General features: G+C 32.8%; 1 protein-coding gene across 1 annotated transcript; it reads left to right on the plus strand.

Moving 5' to 3' along the window:
* The first annotated feature begins 21,843 nt into the window (after positions 1 to 21,843).
* Positions 21,844 to 22,290, plus strand: LOC120200438 (chaperone protein dnaJ 11, chloroplastic-like). Its single transcript, XM_039201294.1, has one exon. It carries the CDS (start codon positions 21,861 to 21,863, stop codon positions 22,287 to 22,289), a length of 429 nt encoding a protein of 142 aa, XP_039057225.1. The 5' UTR covers positions 21,844 to 21,860; the 3' UTR covers position 22,290.
* The last annotated feature ends 2,705 nt before the right edge of the window (positions 22,291 to 24,995 follow it).

Below are 24,995 nucleotides of genomic sequence, written 5' to 3' on the forward strand. Positions count from 1 at the left end.
ATTAAATTGTAGTAAATATTTTGTAATTTATTTAAAGTGATAGTTTTAGTATTTTGCTCTGTGATTATCATACCTTATGGTTGTTAAAATTTGAAACAATTTGCAAATGAGAAATTGTGTTTTAAAGTAATGTAACCTACGTATCTCGTGTACGGAAAGGTATACGTGATATGGGTGTTACATTTATTGGTATCAGAGCTATAGGTTTAGCCGATTCTCGGTCGAAACCGAGTTTAACTGAATTATGAAATAAGATTACATGTCATTAAGATTGTCAAAGTTACTGATAGGGTGTCAATTAGAGTGTGATTGATGTCACTCCTTATTATCTTGAGCGTTATTCTTATGTATGTTCTAATAGATGTCGGAAACTAAGGACAAAGGTAAGAAAGTAAATAAAATTGAAAAGAAAGTAAATAAAATTGAAAAGAATGTCGAGATCAAAATCAAAATCGACCTAAGAGAATCCGACATGAATTCAGTATCATGTCGTAGAAATGTAGAAGTTGTTAGGTGTCGTAATCATTTTTTTGCCCGGGAGGGAAAGACCTATACCGATGGGGTTTTCTCTTTGAAAATCATTTGAAAGGTGAGGAATCACCACCAATCATTTGAGGTGGGATTGGAACACCATAAAAATCGGATGATTTTAATAAAACATTTTGTTTTTTTTATCAAAATACCGAGTTTTGATGTCTGCAAAAATCCAGAAATTAAGTTCAGGAGTCGGTTACGCGTGGGGAAGGATTATCACCCCCACAAGCGCCCAAAAATTGGTACCTAGTTGATTACTTTATATTTAAAATCAAAAATTTGGAGTTATTAATTTAGAAATCATTAAGGATGCAAAGTTGAAAAGGGTATTCGATTATCGAGACCGATAACATTTTCCCCCGAGCGTAAATATGGGAGATCAACTATTGTGGCTAAAAACCAAATATTACCTCATTTTTATAAAACATGATGTGGATTTGAAAAGGATGTCGACTTATTCAATGAATTACTAGTAGTCACCCCTAAGCATAATCGCGAGAGATATACTATTAATTCCTTAATAAGTAAACAGTGCCTTAGATTTGTAAAAACAATGCAATCAAACAAAATTTTATTTGTCCTAATTAAAATAAAAATAAATCAAGTTTTTTTCTAACTTAAAGTGTCAAATTATAAAAATTAAGGAACCTAGGGGTTCAAATCTAAATTGTAAGTTCTATTATTAATACTTAATGCTATATATTAAAATGAATTAAATATTCACGTATTAGAAATTTTCTTTTTTAATTTTAAAATGATCGATTATTACCCTTAGTCAATTTATTTTGATTTGAGTCAAGTAATGCTCATGGGGATATTGTACAAATTGTCTACTAATTGATAAAATGATAAAAGCATATCAAAATGAATGTAAATAAATACCATTAACAAGGTTAAAAATTAATAAAGTTTAGGGTTCGATGAAAAACATATATTTTAATGATAAGAAAATGCTCATGATATTAATTTGTTAAAAAAACAAAATAAAATTCATATCTATTAATTAATATATATACATATGTGACAAATTTATTAATTTACTAATACAATTATAATTTATTAAAACATAAATGAAACATATTTAATCGAACACTAATCTTTGTATACTAATATATTTACATTGGTGTTATCATAAAAATGAATATAAAAAAACATAATAACTTAAATGAATAAGCTTGAAAATCTAAGGCTAAAATCATAAATTAGACAAAAATCAAGTCACATAACACAAATAATCATATTTCATGTACTAAAATCGAAATAAACCTATAATTTAAGACCAAAATGTAACATGCAAGAATTAAATGTCTAAAATAGTAACAATTAAATACAATACATTCATGACTAAAATTAAATACACATAAAATAAAAAGATAAAATTGTAAACACACAAACTAACGATTAGGGACTAAGAGAGTTTGGCGGCAAGGAAGAAAATATAGGGTTTTGAACAAAAATAAGGGTTCTGCCCGTGTTTAACCAGAACCCCAGGGGGTATCGATTCCCCTGTGGGGGGAATCGATTCCCCTTCAAAGGGGGAATCGGTTCCCTCAAGGGGGGATCGATTCCCTCTGCACCAAAATGCCAAAATCCGATTTTAAACACCCAAAATGCTAAATTAATTTCCTCTAGTGGTATTGGCAACTCATATATTGAACATTAATCATGTTCAAACAATTCAATTAATCTTTAAACGATATTTGAACATAAAATTAATTTTTTTTATCAAGAATCATAAACTCCCCCTAACTAATAGCAATGAATGCAATCAAAAATTACTATTATAAGCATTTTTTATTTATTATTAAAAGTGCTAAAATTATTTTAAACACTCAGTGAAGATAGATTGGTCAAACCTAATTCTCTCCTAAGTGTCCAAAATCGTTCCTTGTCTAAAGGTTTTGTAAAGATATCCGCTAATTGGTGCAAAGTATCAACAAATTCTAGAACTTCATCTTCCTTAGTGACATGGTCTCTAATGAAGTGATGTCTTATTTCAATGTGCTTAGTTCTAGAGTGTTGGATGGGATTTTTAGTGAGACAAATAGCATTGTCACACTTGATAAGAATGGTACCTACTTCAATTCCATAATCAAAAAGTTGTTGTTTCATCCATAAAACTTGTGTACAACAACTACCAGCTGAAATGTATTCAGCTTCAGTGGTAGATAATGCAACACAATTTTGTTTCTTTGAAAACCAAGAAATTAGCATATTTCCAAAGAATTGGCAAGTACCGGAGGTGCTTTTCCTATCTAATTTGCATCCTCCATAATCCGCATCAGAAAAAGCATGCAAGCTAAAGCTAGAGTCTCTAGGATACCAAAGTCCTAAACTAGGAGTGTCCTTAAGGTATCTAAAGATTCTCTTAACAGCTAGTAAATGTGATTCATTAGGACATGATTGAAATCTAGCACATAAGTAAACACTAAACATAATGTCCGGTCTACTTGTAGTTAGATAAAGTAGAGATCCAATCATTGACCTATATAATTTAACATCTATACATTTACTTCCTTCATCTAAGTCAAGCTTTGTTGAAGAGCTCATTGGAGTGTCATGAGGTTTCCCATTTTCCAGTCCAAACTTCTTGAGTATTTCTTTGACGTACTTAGCTTGATTGATGAAGATGCCATCTTTTTTTTCCTTGATTTGGAGTCCCAAGAAAAATGAGAGCTCCCCCATCATGCTCATCTCAAACTCACTTTGCATTAGCTTAGAAAATTCTTGGCAAAGAACATCATTAGTAGAACCAAATATTATATCATCAACATAAATTTGAACTACTAATAAATCTTTACCTTTATGCTTCAAAAACAATGTAGTGTCAACCTTCCCTTTTGAAAAACATTTTTCAATTAAAAAATTTGACAATCTTTCATACCAAGCTCTAGGAGCTTGCTTTAAACCATAAAGAGCTTTTGTCAATTTTAAAACATGATCCGAAAAATTTGAAACTTCAAAACCTGGAGGTTGTTCCACATACACTTCTTCTTTTATAAAACCATTTAAAATGCACTTTTAACATCCATTTGATATAATTTAAATTCATTGAAACATGCAAATGCTAATAACATTCTAATTGCTTCCATCCTAGCTACGGGAACGTATGTTTCATCATAGTCTATGCCCTCTTCTTGAGTATACCCTTGAGTAACAAGTCTAGCCTTGTTTCTCACTATATTACCACTCTCATCAAGCTTATTCCTAAATACCCATCTAGTACCTACAGTAGATTTATTACTAGGCCTTTCAACTAATGTCCATACTTTACTTCTCTCAAATTGATTTAACTCTTCTTGCATAGCCATAATTCAATGTTCATCATTTAATGCTTCTTTAATATTCTTAGGCTCTATGCATGAGATAAATGCAACATAATTACAAATATTTCTAAGAGAAGATCGAGATATTACCCCTTTGGATGGATCACCTATAATTTCACCATCCTTGACATAGTTGTACTCTCTTGGATAAGATACTTCCCTTTCTTCAATGGTTGGATTCTCAAGAGGATCATGAGTTTCCTCATTTTTCGTTTCTTCCTTTGATGATGGTTCTCCAACGTCATGTCTAACTTCATTTGTATTTATAACACCTATATCATCATTCACACAAGAATCCTTCCTCGGAAGGGGATTATCATCGAATACAACATGTATAGACTCTTCTACAACTAAAGTTCTTTTATTAAATACACGATAGGCTTTAGAATTTAAGGAATAACCCAGAAAAATTCCTTCATCACTTTTAGCATCAAATTTGCTAAGGTTTTCTTTACTGTTGTTTAAAACAAAACATTTACATCCAAAAGGATGAAAATAACTAATGTTAGGCTTTTTATTTTTGAAAATTTCATATGGAGTTTTCTTTAAAATTGGCCTAATCATTACTCGATTTACAACATAACAAGCGGTATTTGTGGCTTCCGCCCAAAAATATTTTGGCAAATTATTTTCACAAAGCATGGTTCTAGCCATTTCTTCTAAAGTTTGATTTTTCCTCTCAACAACTCCATTTTGTTGAGGGGTTCTAGGTGCTGAAAATTTATGGCTAATACCGTTAGAGTTACAAAATTCAGTAAATCCAAGATTTTCAAATTCAGTTCCATGATCACTCCTAACACTAGTTATAGAGTAACCTTTTTCATTTTGGATTACTTTTGAAAACATGATGAATTGTTCTAATGCTTCATCTTTAGTACTTAAAAATATAACCCAATTATATCTAGAATAGTCATCTACCAAGACAAATGCATATTGTTTTCCACCCAAGCTAGTAGTTCTAGTTGGCCCAAAAAGATCTAAATGGATCAATTGTAAAACTCTACTAGTTGATACATCATTAATGGATTTAAAAGAAACCCGCTTTTGTTTTCCTTTAGCACATGCATCACAGATTTTATCATTATCAAATTTAAGCTTAGGCAACCCTCTTACTAGGTCTCCTTGAATTAACCGTTGCAAAACACTCATACTGGCATGTCCTAGTCTCCTATGCCATAACCAACTATCATGTTCATCCTTAGCAACTAGGTATAAATTAGTCATATCAAAAGAATCTAAATGCACCATGTATATATTTCCTATTCTATGACTAACAAGCATAATCCGATTAGATGCAATATCAATGACTTTACAACCATTAATTTCAAATAAGACATTGAATCCTTTATCGCATAATTGACTAATACTCAATAGATTATGCTTTAATCCATTCACATATAAAACATTTTTAATTTGTATGGAAGAGGTATTACTTATTGTACCAATACCTTCAATGTGACCTTTTGAATTGTCTCCAAAAGTCACTTCTCCTCCATTTTTGGCGTTAAGCTCAATGAACCAGTTTTTGTCTCCGGTCATGTGTCTTGAGCATCCACTATCAAGGTACCATGAATTTGAATTTGTTTCCCGTGCCTTGTAGCAATGCTCATTTCCCTACAAACATAGATTAATTTTTGATTTTTGGTACCCAAATTCTTTTGGGTCCATATTCATTAGTTTCCAAAATCCTAGTCCCCTTAGGTATCCATTTGTGTAGGATATTTTTATCTTTAGTAGTAATGAGTTCTTTAGGAACCCACATACTTCTAACGATTTTTCCATTAGAGGTTCTTTGGGGACCTCTATGATTGTAGTTTCTAAAACTTTTTCTAACAAGTTGGATTTTGAATTTCCACCTTTTTCAAAATGTTTTGTTCCAACTTTATCAAAAGAAGTTTTAAGATCATCAATTTTCTTTTGATGATCATCATTGATCTTTGAAAGTAAATTTTGCAAATCTAAATTTTTCTTTTCAAACTCTTCTAGTTTGATTTGCAAATATTTGATTTTACTTTCAAGATCGTTGTTGGTTTTGGATATGAGTTTGTTTTCATTTTTCAATTTTGAAACATCATTTTTATATTTTAAAAATAATTTCTCATAATCCGAAGCCAACCCATTATATTCCTCTAATAACTCATCATAGGATAAATCATCAAAATCGGATGAGTTAGAGGTTACCTTAGAATCTTCCCCAAATGCCATCAAGCACAAGTTAGCTACTTCTTGTTCCTCTTCATTGGAACTTTCTTCATCGCTCCATGTAGCCACATGAGCCCTGTGCTTATTCTTCTATTGACCATTTTTCTTCAATTGTGGGCAATCATATTTGACATGCCCTGGCTTTTTGCATTCGTAGCAAATGATTGGGTCTTTCTCTTTCGATTCATTTTTGAGGCCTTCATTTCGTTTGAATTTTCATCATCGATAAGGTCTCATCATTTTTTTTGAACCGTTTGGCAAACAATGCCATTTTCTCGTCATCGTCATCATTATTCGAATCACTCTCATCTTTTGTGGATTTGAGAGCAACTCTAATGTTTTTCTTCTTCTCCTTCTCCTTTGGTGTCTCGTCAATCTTGTCGAGGTCCACCTCATCTTCGAGCATCATTTCATGAGTGAGGAGTGACCCAATTAGCTCTTAAAGAGTTAAGGACGTTAAGTCCTTAGACTCGATGATTGCCGTCTTCTTTGATTGCCACACTTTTGGGAGGGAGTAGACTAACTTCCTCATAAGCTTTTCATTTGAAATGATCTCTCCATATGATTTGATACCATTGACATTCGTTGAAAATCTATCCGTCATAGCTTTGATATCTTCATTTGGTTTCATCCTGAAATTTTCATAGCTATGCGTTAGAATACTAATTTTAGATTTCTTTACCTCATCGGTACCTTCATGAGTGACTTAAAGTTTGTCCCATATTTCTTTAGTGGTTGTACACGATGAAACTCTTCCGTATTCATCTGGTCCAAGAGCACAAAAAATGATATGGATGGCTTTGGAGTTGAGCTGGAACATTCTTGTCTCTCATTCACTCCACAACCTTGGATGAGTGAGAGGTTTGATGTATCTTTCTTCTACAGCATTTCATGTTCCCATGTCACTTGCTTGAATGAAGTACATCATTCTATTCTTCTAATAGGCATAGTTAGCTCCATTGAAGAAAGGAGACTTGTTGATGGGTATCGAATCAAGACCGGAGTCGAAGTTTGAAGCGGAGGCCATTGATGACTTTGATTATCGATATAACTCTTCCCGAATCGACTCAAGAGGCGATTAAACCTTCAAATGAGTTAGGCTCTGATGCCAATTATTGAGTTAATCGATTGACTGAATCGGCCAAAAGGGGGGTGAATTGGCAATAAAAAGTTTTGTGGAAGCTTTTGCAGAAAATTGAAAGAAATTGCACAGCGATTTAGAGTGGTTTGACTTTATCAACCAAAGTCTACTTCCACTACCTTAGCTATCCACACTAAGGATTTTCCAACAAATTCACTAATTTGTTCTTTCTTTTGAGGCCAAAGAGATAACCTTACAACTCCCTCAAGAATATACCCCAATTCTTGAGAACACTCTTTTCTCAAAGAGAAATACAAATTTGCAAACTTACAAGAAAAACCTCACAAGGCATATATGTTTGCAAAATTATAGAACAAAGAAAGAACACTCAAGAATAAATACAATTGATCACAATAAGTGTTCTTGAAAGCAAAATGAATATTGAATGAAAAATATGCTTGAAATGCTCAAACTTGAGGTTTGATGCTTTCTCTTTGATTCTCTATTGATTCTAATTGCTTGATGTTTCTTGTTCTTGATAAATGGCTTCTAAGCTTGCTTAAATACACCTTGAATCACTTCTGAATGTTGGGGATGATTAGAGAAAATAATATAGCCATTTTAGTGTGAAAACAATTAATAAAACAGTTTGGAGCGTGGGGGGAATCAGTACCCCCTATGGGGAATCGGTTCCCTAAGTGTAAAATTCAAATATTTCGACCGTTATACAAGGGGGGAATCGGTACCCCCTGGGGGGGAATCGGTTCCCTCCGAGCATACTGGAATTCTCGGAGCCAAACCATTCAGGGGGGAATCGGTTCCCTCTGAGCAATCTGGAATTTTTGGCTTTGAAATGGTTCGAAATACTTTGTAAAATTATTTTGAAATTGTTTTAAGTTTAAAACTTAATTTTACACTTTGAGTAAGGATTAAAAATGATCCTTGAAAGATTTGGAGTAATGTTTAGATATTCTAATAATTCAATCGAATATACTTAGAAAATCATTTGGAAAATCTTAAAATTCATTTAACTTAATTTGTTATATCGAAATATCAAAATGTTTTCAACACTTAAGATTGATTTGCTTCACTACTCTTCGGTGAATGCTTAAAATGGATTTGTTTCACTACTCTTCGGTGAAGACTTAAGATTGATTTGGTTCACTACTCTTTGGTGAAGGCTTAAGATGACCCGGATGACTTAATCATCATGCTCGGAAGGTTTACTGATGTATTTACTTCACTTATGTGAAGGCTTAAGATGGCTTTGCTTCACTACTCTTCGGTAGAGGCTTAAAATGGCCCGAAGAACTTAATCATAATGCTCGGATGGCTTACTGATGGATTTGCTTCACTAATCTTCGGTGAAGGCTTAAGATTGAGTTGCTTCACTAATCTTTGGTGAAGGCTTAAGATGGCCCAGAGGACTTAATCATTATGCTCAGAAGGCTTACTGATGGATTTGTTTCACTAATCTTTGGTGAAGGCTTAAGATTGAGTTATTTCACTACTCTTCGGTGAAGACTTAAGATTGAGTTGCTTCACTACTCTTCGGTGAAGGCTGAAGATGGATTTGCTTCACTACTTTTCGGTGAAGGCTTAAGATAGACTTGCTTCATTACTCTTCGGTGAAGGCTTAAGATTGATTTGCTTCACTACTCTTCGGTGAAGGCTTAAGATGGCCCCGAGGACTTAATCATCATGCTCGGAAGGCTTACTGATGGATTTGCTTCACTAGTCTTTGATGAAGGCTTAATATCGATTTGCTTCACTACTCTTTGGTGAAGGCTTAAGATGAATTCACTTCTTTATACACGGGAATCTTTTATTTTTCTCCTACGTCTGATGGTCCTCACTTCAAAGTAATGCTTCTTCTGGGGATTAGACCTCTCTGTTATTCAGGGTATGCCTCTTTAAATGTGATTCCTTGTATTTGAGGTTTGAAATCTTCCTTTCAATTTATCGGACTTTTGACATCATGGATATTCTCCTTTCATTTGAAAATTTGTCAAAACCATGTGTTTAAATGAAAATGCAATTAAATGTAATGCATTTTGTTTTATGCAAATGATGTTCTTATGAATGGATAAATGTTGATTCAATCTTCATTTGACTCCAGAGTGGCAAACTCAATTTTCTTCTACTTGGTCATTCTTTTCCAGGGCTTGCCTTAGATATTCGTATAACAACTCATAATTTCCAACCTGCATTTTTGAAGAGCAATCTGATCCTCTTCTATATTCTTGTCCTCTTTATCTTCTGTCTTTACTTCGGAGAAAGTGTTTTCTCTCTCAAATGCTTGCTATGGTCAGAAATATGATTATGTTGCCCCATATTTGGAGACTATGTATATGACTATGTCAAACTCCGTAAAGATCAATGGGAGAGTAACGTCTATTCTAATTTGACTCTTGAAACACATCACAAGGAGGATATATCCCAATTTTTCATGTCACCACAGCTAATCAAATATCAAACAAGGCTTATTTATACCATATCATGTCGAGAGGTTTAATAACAACCCATCATTCAACCTTAGTTGGTTCCACTAGTTTCTTGCTGTTTAAAATTCCATCACCCCTTCCGTGGAAAGAAATCTTCATCATTTCTCATTTTTAACCTTGGGGTTGTAGAAGACAATCTTCATCTTGGGTAATGAAACATTGATTCAATACCCTATTTATTGGTTCATAAACATTTGACAACACATTCATCTTTTCCTATGGATTCTGCCCATATCTTTCAGCCAGAGAAGCTCTTTGCATAGCGTTCAGAGTTTTTGTAAGGTATTACAAGGATACTAAAATTCAGTAGAAATTAAAGTGGAATGTTTTGGCTCGCCAAAATTAATGCATATGAAATCACCAGAGTAATGTAACTGATGATGGAAAAACTGATCATATATAGTAAACTCCACTATTACTGTTTCACTATTTTCATTCTTCATATGTTCTTATCTTATTGGAAGTATTTTTTAGATTCAATGATCTTTCCCTTGGATAACATGGGCTTCCTAAAAATGCCTCACATTAATACTTCTAGCTGAAACAAGCCTTCAAAATGTCCCAACATTTCAAGTTGTAAGACTCACTCTCAATGTCTTCTTGGTCTAAATCTTGTCATTTCAACATGATGTGGGTTCAGTCATGCCCAGATGTGGGTTCAGTCATGCCTAGATGTGGGTATTCATGGCTCCCTACTTGGGTACCTAAAATTCACCATTGACTGGTCGTATCTTTATGTTCTTTCTATGCACTGGGATATGTGCCCCTTTCAAACAAGGAGATCATCTGCTCCTCGATGGTTCACCGACAACGTTATAGGGAAATGCCACGAGTTCTATCCTCCAGTCCTTCTGATCTCTAAGACTATTTGCTTTTTGGAAATGCTTCATCGCTCTGGCATCGTTATTTCTTTTTCTCTTATTGAAGTAGAATGAAACTCACCAGCTTCAAGGACCATTTTCACTTGAGATTGTCTTGTTCGAAAATTTTCTTATCATTTCTTTTATTTTGGAAATCTAGAAAATTTATGGATAAATTTCAAAAATGCATTCATTTTCTTCAGACTCACAATCAAAACAAATTGTAAAACAAGAGTTCATTGAATATCAAATAAGTCAAATTTTCTTTTAATCCTTCAAAAATTATATACATTTGAAAAGTGTAAAGATTAATGCTGCTAAGAGGCTTAGGCTGACTTGGGAATATAATGTGTTTCAGGTTAGCTTCTTGTGTCCTTGATTTTGGTGTTTTATTGATATGACAAGGCAACAATTATCCGTCTCTTCTAGAAATGTTCACTGGTTCTCAGCCCTCATGAGCGCCTTTGGACTGTGCAATGTCTTATCAAGAGATGTATAAGATCACCCTTCTATACAGTGGTTGAAAATCTTCATGTTCGAGTTGCCTTTTCAGGTTTTCAACTCGAATTCTCATTTGGTTTAAAGACGTCATCTAAAATTTTGCGTCTTGAACCCTCCTTTTATTGTTTTTCCCTATCATGCATTAAATATTTTTTTTAAAAAAACTATTTACAATTAAAATTAACCCTGAGGGGCGAAATGAAATCTGAAGATAGTCTCTCCACTTAGAAATACATGTATGATTAAAAGGGACTTTTCAGGTACGTAATGTAGGTTAGGGCTCATGGTTATGAAAGAAAGGGATAAATAGGCCCAAACAAGTGTGTAAGGGTGATCGAACCAATGATCAATTCGTTCTACTGTCTTCAACCTTGCTCTGCCTGATTTGAATCTGCTCGTACATCTTTTATTCTTCTTTTTTTTTATTTTGAAATGCTCAAACCGCTCGTCTTGAAGTGTTTGATTGGTTTTCCTCTTTTTTTTTCTTATTTTCTATTTCATTTTCTATTTTTTCTATTTTTCTATCTTTTTTTTTCTTTTTCTCTATATCTCTTTCTTCTTTCTCTCTATGTTGTCAACTCAATTTGATCTTAGAGAACTTTGTATTTGGTCTACCTCATGATATCTTGTTATTTCTCACTTTATTTCATCATGACTTGCTTCTGTAGTGAAATCTGGATTAATAATCTTCTTTCATGCGAGCAGATATTCCTCACCTTTGCCCCCCAATGTGGGGGTGATCCTTGGTTTGGGTTGAATCATAAGGAAAATATTATAGGCTCAAAAGGGGACAACAAAGGATATATATACATATATTTAAAAGGATAAATAAAACAAAGCCATTCAACATCTCATACATGGAAGTCTTTGTAAAAGAGGTATCCCTAGGGGGACGAGTATTCAGGATTAACCTTATTTACATGAAAACAATATAGTTAATGCATGATAGGATTATTTCAATGATTCCCTTTATCCATTCTTCTTCTACGTGGTCCTAGTATGCCCTTGATCGGTAACACTCCATCTTGTCTTTCTTGTAGGAAATATCCTCATCATGCCCTTAGGATTTATTGAGGTCGGGGAAGTGATGTCAATGTTCAGTCTCGATGTTATTTCGGGTAAGGAACCCAACAATGGTTCTTTCGGCTTTGGATGGGACATGGAAGGTCTAATCTTGCCTCTTGTCAAAAGAATATAATTAATGAAGCAGTAAAAGAACCTTTAATTCATTTGATATTCAAAGAATTACAAGATTAAAACTTGATTCACTGCTCATGACCTTGGAAAATGACGTAAGTTCATTTAAAAATCCTTTCAAAAAGCTAAGAAAAAGGATAAAAACATGTTCAAACAAGATGTTGCACATGACATAAAGTTTCATGATAAATGAAATGATTTTTACGCAATTAGGATGCCCCATTATTCTTCTGATGCAATGGTGTTTAACTCGATCGGGTGTTACACATTATGCTCTGGTGCCCTAACGTCCTATTTTCAACAAGCATCTCTCTCTCCTTGAACAACATCCTACAATTCCCCGTAGCATGCCCCAATGCCCCTAAGTGGAAATCACAGACACTATCTTGATCGTTGTTATGGGCAGAAGGGTTTGGTGGTAATTTTATTAGCTTCGGTTTGAGGTATTGACATTTAATCAAATGTGGGTACAAATCTGATATAGGAATTTGAAACACCTTCAAAATATTTTTCGATCGTGGGACTTTCTTTGGATGACTCGAGTAACCAACTGGCCCATTTCTTTTACGGCTGTGGGAACTCTGGACGTGACATTCATTCACCTCATCAGTTTTTCCCTTTTGATCGGTTGGGTTTTTGGAAGTGAATTTTAAGTTTCCTTTGCTGATTGCATCTTCAATTAACTCCCCAGATTTCATAAGATCCTAGAAGTCATTCGTCGACTTTCCCAGCATTAACTCAAAGAAAGGAGCTGGAAGAGAATCGTGAAACATATGTGATATTTCTTCTTTTAACAAAGGAGGTTGAACTTGTGATGTTATTCATCTCCATCTTAGGGCATATTCTTTGAAGCTCTTAGTAGCTTTCATCATTATCCTTTGAAGGTCATGACGTTTTGGGGCTAAGCCTTTAACATATTGATATTGCCCCAGAAAAGCGTCAGCTAGGTTGACCCATGTCTTGATCTGCTATTTGCTTAAACGGTTATATCATACTATAGCTGGCCCAACAAGACTATCATAGAAGAAATGAATCAGTAAATTATCATCATTTAGGTACCCTTCCATCTTTCTACAAAACATCTTTAGATGAATTAGGGTACAACGAGTTCCATTATATTTCACAAAATTAGGCACCCTAAATTCATGTGGGATAACCAAATCAGGGACCAAACTGAGTTCCCTAGCTTCTAACTTCTCGTGAGAGGCATTAAAGACCTTCACATCTTTAATGGCTTCATTCAACCACTTGAATTCATCTTCAAATTGTTCATAATTGACGAAGCTCTTCCCTACGTTTGAGTTAGATGCTCTAGGGCAAATTATCGCTCTTGATGCATTAGTATTATGACCTTGATTTCCTTTATCATCCGTTTTCTCTTTACCAACAGCCTTGGTTACCAGTATCTGGGTCATTTGATTCGATACACCTTGCAGAGAACCTGACGCTTTATTCTTCCTATCTTGTGACAATCCGGCCAACTGCTCTTGTAAATGATCTTGTGGTTTCTCATTAGATAGCTTCATTGTTTCCATTTGTTTGTTCATGATGATGAGGAGTAGTTTGAATGAAAGATCTTGGTATTACTGTCACATAACCTCCCATAAGTTATTTATGTGTTTTCATAATTAATGCATATAAAATGCTTAAATAAATACATGCAAATGCTAAATGCAAATACAAAAGGTGTCATTCCAAAGTGACCATCTTAAAACAACTTTCATTGAACACAAAGGTCCCGGTACATCAAACAAACTTTACATATAATGGACAACTTTCACTCCGAACTTTTATATCTCATTCAAGAGCCAATTTAACTTCCATTCATGCTCGGGTGTTGAGCTATCAATCCGCTTCAATTCTCTTACAAATCCAGCTAAATTAACCCATTTGTGAACCACATCGCTTGCTTAGGTCATAGCTTTTTCCATGACTTTGTCCATTTTCTCTATCTTAAGTGTCGATTCTCGGAGCTGCAGACACTGCTGTTGAATCTTCCTTGTAAGAAAGTCATTGTGGTTATGAAACTCTTGCATATGATCACTACAATCATCCGTAATCTTCATCAACTTCTTGTTCTTAGATTTAGTGGATTCTAGCTCAGCTTCATTCTCCCGCTTGTGGCGTTGATATGAAATTTCTATGTTGGCTATGGACAAATTCAACGTCTGATTTTCGACTTGATATTTTCCCAAATTATTAACAGCTATATTGCGTCTTCTTTCTGCAATCTGTAAATCATGAGAAAACTTCTCGGCTTGACCTTCGTGCATCTTGTAATTCTTTCTCCACTTTTCAGCGTCATTCTTCAGTTTAGTGACTCCTGTTATCCACTCATGTGGGACATTCCCCATACCAGCAAATTTAAAAGCTTGACTGATCCTTTGAAAATCATTCCACATGGCTTCTATTTCTCTGCTCAATTTATCATTTTCACCTCTTAAATGATGAATCTGAGCTTCGTACTTTGGCAAACAATCTTTTTCCTGGATGTCCTCACTGATACCCTTACCTTTGGTCACTCTTGGTTCAAACTCCATAAGATAATCTGTTACAAAATTGGGTTGTCCTTTCAATTCAAACTCTAATACTCCATGATCTAGAAGAAGTTAGACTCGATTTTTGAAGGTAGAACAATTCTCAATAGAATGTCCCTGAACTCCAGCATGATATTCACAACGAACGTTGACGTTATACCAACTTGGATATGGAGGCTGCATAGGCTTCACATAATGTGGGGCTACTTCTCGAACTTCTAACAGTGTATCATACAACTTTTTATATGATATTGGGATGAAATCACAACGAGAGCCACCTCTCAACTTAGGTTGGAATGGAGTTTCCAGTTTTACTTCCCCTGATGTTGGGAGTAGACCATCAAACACCAACAAGTTCTGATTGCATGACTTTTTTTCATCCTTATGAACTTCTATAGTCGCCACTATTTCCTTGGTGTTTCCAAACAACTTGTTGATACGAACAATGAGTGTGCGTGATTTCTCATATTAGCTAGGATTAGCATGCTCTAATGTAGTCTATTACATATTTGACTCCTCAAGATTATTTTCATCGAGCTCTTTCTTTTCTGCTGTAGAAGTCCCACTTCCTTTGGCCAAAGCATCTATTCTATCCATCATCTTGGACATCTGTTCTTTTAACTCTCTTATCTTACTGTACTCTTCTTCAGACATATAATCTTTGTCCACACATCTCTCCGTTATTCTCGAAGCTTTCATAGGATGCCACTTCTTGACTGTGTTAGAGCCTACTTGATCACGAAACCCTTTGTTCGTCATGAAAACCTTTTACTATGATGACCACTCACAAATCAACATCTTTTGATTATGTCATGGTCATGCAATGCAGACAAAGAGAAAAACAACATAAAAACAAGTTAGTACAAATAAGATATCAAAAAAGAAACAATAGCAAAATAAATAAATTAATAAGATAATGCAACATAAGAATGCAAATGCAAATACAAATGCAAATGTAAATGCACAAGGTGTTAATTCCAAAAGTGACTACTATAGAACAACCTTCATTTAGACAACAAGATTTCGTTACACCTTGTAGTCAAAATACAATTGTGATTCTTCATTTCTTCATTTCATTGAACCGTACTTTTCATGGAATCTAACATTACACCCTAAAGTTGTTGGCATACTCTATCACCTTTGATGACGTCAGATGCCCCTATCTTTACTTTCAATGCAAAGTGATCTTCATGTCTTTGTGAATGGTCTTCTCATCCTTGGTATGACTGCATTTATATCATGAGGGAATATCCTGGCCTTGTAAAGGGTCTCCTCATCTCATGAGGGAATATATTGGCATTCGATTCTTTGAAGGAAGTCTTCAATCAACTTCAAATTTCTTCATTCATCGGATGTCTTTCTTCATGGATCAGTCTTCAATCAGTTTCAAATTTCTTCATTCATCGGATGTCTTTCTTCATGAATTATTTGAACATCTTTGGATCTCCGGATTTTGACTACATGGTTAAGAATTTCTTGTCTCATTATGACCAACCTTCTTATTAGTCAATCACTTGTGAATTAACACCTTTGGATGACATGAAGATGCAAATGCAATAAATCCAAAATAAAATAGACATAAAACCAAAATGGGTTAGTAAACATAATATAAACAACAAAATGATGAGTATCGTAATAAATGAAACCTACCCTCACATGATGACTACCCAATCATGCTCTAGTAAATCCTACCCAACATGATATATACCCCCATGCTTTTGTCATTCACAAAAAATCCTAACCGCATGAATCTAATTCGCATGCTTGCTCGAGAAAATAAACCTAACCGCATGATTTCTAGTTCGCATACATTTATTCAAAAAAGCGAAATTAAATGAATCAAAAGCTTTTCCTTGTGTACCCTCCTCACAGGACTCTTAAGGTTCGGGTTAGACTTGACCTGAGTTCAGGCTCTATGTTCATGGGACTCTTAAGGTTCGGTTATAAAGTATTATGTTCTCGAGTTGTCTTTTTCTGTGCCTCCTTGGGCTATCGAACCCTCAATCCTGGCCCATCACAAGCTTTCAGATCGAGTGCAATTCGAGGGGACACACTTCATTATGTCATTGCGGAGGTGAAAACCTCATGAGGATCATAAGGCGTGAGCCCAAGGAGCGTTTCACTATCCTGTACGGAGGTGAAAACCACACGAGGGAGTAGCTACTTACTCCTACTTAAATAGGACAGAGCGGGGTTTTAGCTTATGTTATGCAAATGTATTTGTGCAGTGTGTGAGGAAAAGCAAAACAAAACAAATAACACTGAACAAAAAACTCAAGAACCTGAACAATTATTTACATTGAAAACATTAGCAAACATATCAGTACAACTATTTAGTGGTTAAGCAAATTACGACTCAAAATGCAAACAAAAATTATTTAAAACTATACAAGGGATCGAAAATCAAATTAGAACGAACTTGTAATTTTATTTGCAAAGATAATTTATTAATCGACTAATGACCTGACTCTCTAAAAGTCCCCAGCGGAGTCGCCAAGCTGTCGAAACGGTCATTCTTCGAGGGGAGAAAAGGGGTGGTCCCGCTTCGAAAATGATATTTGGATCGATCGGTTAGTGATAAAATATGGTTCGGGGAGTCGCCACCAATCTTTGATTAGGGTGTGATTGGGCACCCAAAAAAATATATTTGTCATTTTAATAAAATATTAATTTTAATTAAAAAGACAAACTTGGGGTATGCGTTACCAAAATTTGAGTTCGGGAGTCGGTTACGTGTGGGGAAGGATTAGCACCCCCACAACGCCCTAAATTGGTACCTAGTCGATTAATTAATTGTCTTTACAGTAAAATGTACAAGCTCGAGTCTGATTTATTTTAATTATTTCTTATCGAGAAGAACCGATCTATCATACCTTGAAACAATCGATTCTTACTACAATTGAAATAAAAAATATTAAAATTCCATTCTAAATTTCAAAATATAATAATACTCAAAATAATTTTTTAGAGAGAAAATAATAATATTTAATTATTTCTGATCGAACATTATTATTTTAAAAAAACTGTTGAAAACACATGCAAAAGTCAAGCAAATTAAAAAAGAGATCAAGCAATCAATTCTATTATTTATTTTGACAATATTTAACGAGAATAAGGATATTTGATTAATTAAATATCTTGAGACGAGACTTTAGATTAGATCTAACCATCTTTTCTCAATGAATTTAATTGAAATAATATGGTATTTTCCTCGATTCCCAAATTTTTAAAATGAATTCCCTTTAATTGGTGTCACTTAGTGGGATAAACTTTCATTTTAAAATTATCGAAAGTAAATTTCTTATACGTTAAGACAGTCACTTTAAGACAATATTAAAATGCTTGAATATTACCCTTAGTCAATTTATTTCGATTCAAGTCAAGTAATGCTCATCAGGATATCATGCGAAATTAATTAGGACTAAAATGAACTAAAATGCAAGCATCATGCAAAAATTTATAAATAAACTTAAAAATAGGACTAAATCACAAATAATCAAATTTCATGCCACGGTTAAAATAAAACCAAATAAACAAGTGACTAAAAATAAACAATTTCAATATTAAAAGCTAAAATTGCAAATAATGAAAAATAAATAAAACATAGGGCTAAATTTAAATTAATTAAAACTATATGGCCGAATTAAAAGAACTGAAAACATACATTCGTGCTCAAAATATAAATATATCAAAATACAGAGGTCTGTAAATAAAATAGGCCTAAAAAATAATAATCATGCCTAAAAAAGAGGAAATTACAGAAGCAACCCCTTAAGGGACTAACATGTAAAACACGCGTAAACTGGGGAGGATTAAACTGTTATTTTACCAAATATTATAAAGCATGAATATAAAATAGAAGAATAACAAAAACGATCCCTCAGTGACCATTTTGTAAAACGCACGTAAACTAGGGGTTTATGATGTAATTTAACCCTAAATTACCTCTATATATACAATTCATTTAGTTTTTTTTGTTCATTTTTCAACCAAACTAAAAAAAAGGAGAGAGGGAGAGAGGGAACTCTCCCAACTTGGCTTGGCCGGCCCACGAGTCACCGTTGACCGCCGTCTGACCACCGTTCCGATCGCTGCATCTGGTGGCCGGAGTCCCCAAATTTACCCAAATCACTCTCTAGGCTTAGATCTACCCTTCTACACCTAGATCCAAGTTGAAAACACCCTAAAACACTGCCTAAGTGCCCCGAAAAGCCATCTCAACCTTCGACTACCCACTTTTCGATGACCCCAAAATCGACAAAACCCGAACCTAAAACGCTCATCTCACTCCCCTAGGGTTAGATCTAAGGTTTGAACTACCTAAAACATTCCTAACCGACCCAAAAGAAACCCAAAAGGGTTCAACTTTTTGCCTCCTCGCAAGCACCGGCCACCGTGAAGGCTCCTCCCGGACTAAGGTAAACTAGTCTACTCTTCCTCACTCCTATTTGGTAACATGCAATGTGTTTGGGTTGTTTGATTATTTTTTTGTAAATAAACTATTTCTTTATTTTTTTGCTTCGAAACTAAGAGGAAAATTCAGAATACCTTGAATCCTTTTTTGATTTTATTGCTCTTGAAAACCGCAGGGATCGAACCCCTTTTTTACATACTTCATTCGGATATTTATAACCCGTAAAATACATATATTTTAATCTGTTTTTCTTTCTGATTTTTCTCTCAACCCTTGAGTACACTGAAAAACAAATGTTCGTATATGCCTCGGTATTGCTTGCTGATGCTTTCTGACATTGCAGGGTTCTGATTGGCCGTAGCAACGGCGGCCTGGGAGTGGACGAAATGGTGGTGGTGGCCTACTGGTGGAGAGTGCAGCGGTTGAAGAGTTCATGAAGAAACCCTAACGGGTTCGGGCCCTAAGTCTGGGTCTTGGATTGTAAACTGGGTCTGGATTTGATCCTGTTGGGCTTCGAGCCTTGGGTTATGAAATTGGGCCCGATTTTGGGCTGCTGTACTGAAAGAAAGAAGAAACAAAATAATAATAATTTTAGTTCATAATAATAATAATAATAACAATAATAATAATAGTAATAATAATAATAGCGATAATATTATCGGGACGAAAAAATCAAGTGTTGACATTGATTTTGTATGTTATTTAATTTGATCATTTGACTGTAACTCTCTATAATCTTTTTTTTTTCATTTATTTTATTGATTCATTTATATTTTCATCAAAATTTTATCATCAAAATTTTTTTATTAAAAATCAAAATTAATATATTAGATAAATTTAGATGCTATTTGATTTGGTTTATTAAACGACTTTATAAATCTAACTTACACATACAAAAATAAATATGATTAGAAATAACTGATAAATTGAAACTAAATAGTACCATAACATTATAAATAATTACATTTAAATTTCAACAAAAATTTAAAAGTATTTTTTATTTGAATCTAATCAAATTTAATAAACATGATTTAATCAAATTTATATAAATTTAAATAATAAAATGATATTTGTAAACACGATTAAATTAATTTTTTTTACTTAACTCAGTCAAATATTAATATTTAACTTAAATTTAATTAAAAATATAAAAATACTAATTAAACTTATTTTTAACAACTTTTTATTAGTTAAATTATATATTACTTAACTCGGTTCTTAAACGGGCTTCACGATCACTTGGATTAATGGCATTCAACAACTATCCTGCACATAGTTAGGGGAGGAAAAGAATGAGAATGATGTCTGCATTACAAGGCACTATGTTAAATAAGGAATTCGCTAAATGGTATTAACAATAAAAGAGATAGTTGTTTTTTTTTTTTTGATTTTGAGCAGTTATGTTTATAGATTATATTGTGTCAATAGATTAAAAAAATTCTAAACATATACTCTCTAATAATCATCTCAGATTATTAAAAGAATATGTACATTACAAGGCACTAAGTTATTTAAATAGGATACGATTTTTAAATTTTAATTTGGAAATAGAGAAAACTATACTAAAAGAACTATATTTGATAAATATTTATGTTATTTAATATGAACATTTCGATTAAAAATTAAATATCAATAATTATATAGAAAATATTTCAATTAGTAAATGGTTGAACTTTTGTTTTATTTAAGAAAAATGTTGATACCATTCTAAATAAAAAAAACAATTATATATATTCACAATGAATAAAAATGGTAATAAATCTCGTCTTAAACTCATTTTCGGAGCATTTTACTTGGAAATTAGTACAATAAAAGGTAAAAGATTTTAACATTTTTACAAGGTAATATTCATAGCCAAAATACATTTTAAATACAAATTGTTTTACCTATATTATTTCCTTTTCTTCTTATAAAATATTACCACATCACCAAATAAATGTTTAAAATATTAAATAATCCTTATATTTTAATCAATTTTAAAAATATATTATCGTATTTTAGTTTTTAAACATAAAATTTTCATATTTTTTTTCAATTTGAAAATATCGGTCCTATTATCAACGATGTCGAATTTGTTTTTGACAAAGAAGTAGATATGATGCGGCGAAATAGAATTGGAATTGATAAATTTTCCCTGCGGTGTTCAATGTCCTCAAATATAGACCTTATGGAGTTTCATTAATGATTCGACCGACAGGGACCAAGATTTTTTAGATTGGAAAAAAAAAATCAAATGTTCACAAATTGGATTGGAGTATGAGGACTAAAATTTCAAAATTAGATGGAAGTATAAGGACCATGAATAGAATTAAACCCCGTTTCATTGAATGGCTATTCTGTCATCAGCTAAAACAAAAGGCAAGAACGGCTGATTGAAGCCGAGCCTAGCCTAGTCGGAAAAAGTGGCTTTGGATTCTGGAACAATATCTTCTAGAAGCCTTTTTAAAGTAAAAACAAGCAAATTGATGATGTCGGAATCAAAAAGGCAAAACCAGCAGACAAACCACACCACACAAGGTTTTTTCTTTTCATTTCCTTTTTAGTAAATATATTTTTTCAATTTCTAATTTTCTCTCTCTTTTAAAATAGCCATTAATATCATCCAGCTCTTGACCCCTCAAGAATATATAAATACATTCATCAAACGAACAATCTCGGTTGTTCAATCCCGTTGTTTACTGTTTCGCGTTTCCTTTTCCCCCCTATGTATGCTACTCTCCCTTCTCCTTTCGCCGCCGCTAAACCCGTCGACAGTTTCTCGCCGAAGAAGGCCGTGACCGTCAATAATTCGGCGCAGGCGGCGGCGTCATTTAAGTCGGCCACCGTTACGGAAAACCACAACGCCTCTACGGCGGCGTTGGCGGGGAGTTTGTACGAGATACTCAAGGTGGAGAGAACGGCCTTGTTTAACGAGATCAAGATGGCGTACCGGAGCCTGGCCAAGGTGTACCATCCCGACGCGATGGGATCCTCATTGGACGGCAGTGATTTCATCGAGATACGGAACGCCTACGCGACATTGTCGGATCCGACGGCGAGAGCCGTGTACGATATGTCGTTGGGGGCACGTGCGAGGCGTTTTAGGAGTCGAGTACACCTGACCCGAAGATGGGAGACCGATCAGTGTTGGTAGGAAAAAAGAGAGTAAATTATACATTATTCCTCTATTTTAATATTTAAACTTTTAAATTTTGTTAAAATTATTTTTAAAATTTTATTTTTATTTTATTTTAACATCTTAGTTTAAAATTTAATGTTAAGTTTTTAAAAAATTAAAATTTATGATACTAAAATATATCAAAATTGATATTTTAAGTATTAAACGTAATAAATTGTTAATAATATAAAATTTAAATATCAGTTATAGTTTTAAAAAATTAAAATTTTAAATATTAAAATAAATTAAAATTAATAGTTTAACTATTAAATACGTAATTTATCAAATAGTATGATTTTTATTTTTTGGCAATCGGTGTAGATGTTATTTGGAAGGAAATGGTAAGTCACAATGTATTAATTGCTGAAAATCCTTTCTCGTTTGTTTTGTTTTATCGGCGGGAATTCTGTATATACTCCCTTTTTTCTGCAATTATCTTACATATTTTATTATGTACTAATGGTTATTGAAAATTTTGAATTATGGTGCTACAGATGATTTAACTTGAAATTAAAAATAAAAAACATTTGTTATTTTTTTTAATTGTAAGGAGGTATAATTCATTTATTAAAATTGATTGTTAAAATATCTGGGAATAGAAAACATGAAAAATTAATTTTCGAATAACTATAATAATTGCTTTTATTTAATAAAACTTCCGATTAATATTCGAAAATTGAATCGAAATAATTGTTATAATTATTTCTAACATCCAATAATTATTAAAATATTAGTTCACATTATCTTGATATAAAATAAATAATAAATAAAAAGCTTTTGATATAATAAAATGATGATGTACTGGCTTTGGTCTCCTCTCTCATTAAAAAAAGCTTTTGATATAATAAATACAGTCTTTACCGTCGTATCATTAATTAAAGATGAAAAAATATATACAACCAATTTTTTTCCGGGTTAAAATAAAATTCATTCATAATCATATTATATTTAAGGAGTAATCATTCGATCAAGTTGAGTAAAAAAGTTTTAGTTATTCAAATTGACGAGTCGTATTTTATAATTCGAAATTAACTTAAAATTTTTTCGAGTCGAGTTATTAAAGTTATATACATACTAATTTTATTTTAATTATTTATAGTATTATAGAAAGAATTTGTTCCATTTTTTTTACTTTCTCTAATCATATATATATATATATTATTCTTTTCACATTATATTATTATTTAATATATCAAATACAATCTAAAATTATAAAATATATTCATAATATTATATTTTAAAGAAAGTATTTTGAGGGTAAAATATCGATAAGAGTATAAAAAAGTCAATGAATTGATGGAAAGAAAGAATTTGCAAACAATTGTTGTCAAAAGATCAAATTGAGTAAAATGCAAAGTTTAGAGACTAAATAAAAAAGAGTGTACACTTTTACTAAAAAAGTAAGAATTGAAGTTATGTTAATATTCTATTGTAGTATATGAGCATGTTATTAAAATTTGGCAAAAAATGAAATTAAAATAAATGATGAATTGAAGAAATAAAGAAATTATGAAAAATTGAGGGACTAAATTAAAAGATAAAATTAAGTTATAAAAAAGAGGAATTGAAAGTACATATTTATTCTATGATGATTCATGAGAATGTGGTTCAAATTTGGTAAAATATGGACTTAAAATGAAGAATGAATTAAAGGAATAATGAAATCAGGGACTAAATCATAAAATTGTCAAAATACTTAGTCAATTTTTTTGGTTTTTCGAGTAACTCAAAATTTTAAAATTTAAACTCGACTCGAAATCTGAATTGGTAATTCGAGTTGACTCAAATAACTCAAAATTAGGAAAAATAATTTTTTTGAGTCGGGTCGAGCTTTGCTCAGCCTTATCTATACTAACAGCGATCACGAACTCCTTTACAAAGAAAAGAACAAGTGGAAAAAAGAAACCTAAATATATAAAAGAGAAAAACATGATAAATAATCAAAATATAGAATAGAAAATCGAGTAATTTAGAGCAATATTGTATTTGTTTTTTTAATATTGCATCGACCTTTTTATTTTTCAATCTATAGCAAAAACTACAGTGACTCTAAAGACGTAAGGAAAGAACAACGTCTTCATTGTTCATGAAAATTAATTCGAATAAAAAATTGTTGGACGTCATGAAGACATGACATATTCACTGTTCATTAATTTAAAAAAATTCTCCCGGACGCCATGAAGACATGGTGTCTTCACTGTGCTTGTCAGTGATGCAGGCACGCCTCAGTGGTCAGGTTTTCATGCAGCAGGGTAGGTGGGTGGCAACAATTATTTTTTGGTGTCATAAAAGCATGCATGTCATACATGAACTAGAAGCCTTTGTTTTTATTAAATGCATTTGTTTTTTTTCATAATTATTAGGTTTTATTTGTGGTGGAAGTATTATATATAGGGTGGATGAGAATCAGGAAGTGAAGAGAAAATAATGAAGAGGAGAAGGAAGGAAGGAAGGAATAAAGGAAGAAAGGAAAGAAAAAAAATTATATTCGATTTGAAGGTATTTTTTAATATTTTATTCGTATATTATTATAGATTATTTTTGGGTTGTTATTGTTGTTGTTGTTTAAATCCGTTAGTTAATTTAGATCATTGTTACATAAAATTGTCCTTGTTTAAATTAATGTTTAGATTAATTGTTGTATGTCATTTTATTTTGATTATTATAAGTACATGTTAATTA

The sequence above is a fragment of the Hibiscus syriacus genome, unplaced genomic scaffold (assembly GCF_006381635.1).
Source record: "Hibiscus syriacus cultivar Baekdansim isolate YM2019G1 unplaced genomic scaffold, ASM638163v2 tig00005974_pilon, whole genome shotgun sequence".
In the NCBI taxonomy this organism is placed as follows: domain Eukaryota; kingdom Viridiplantae; phylum Streptophyta; class Magnoliopsida; order Malvales; family Malvaceae; genus Hibiscus; species Hibiscus syriacus.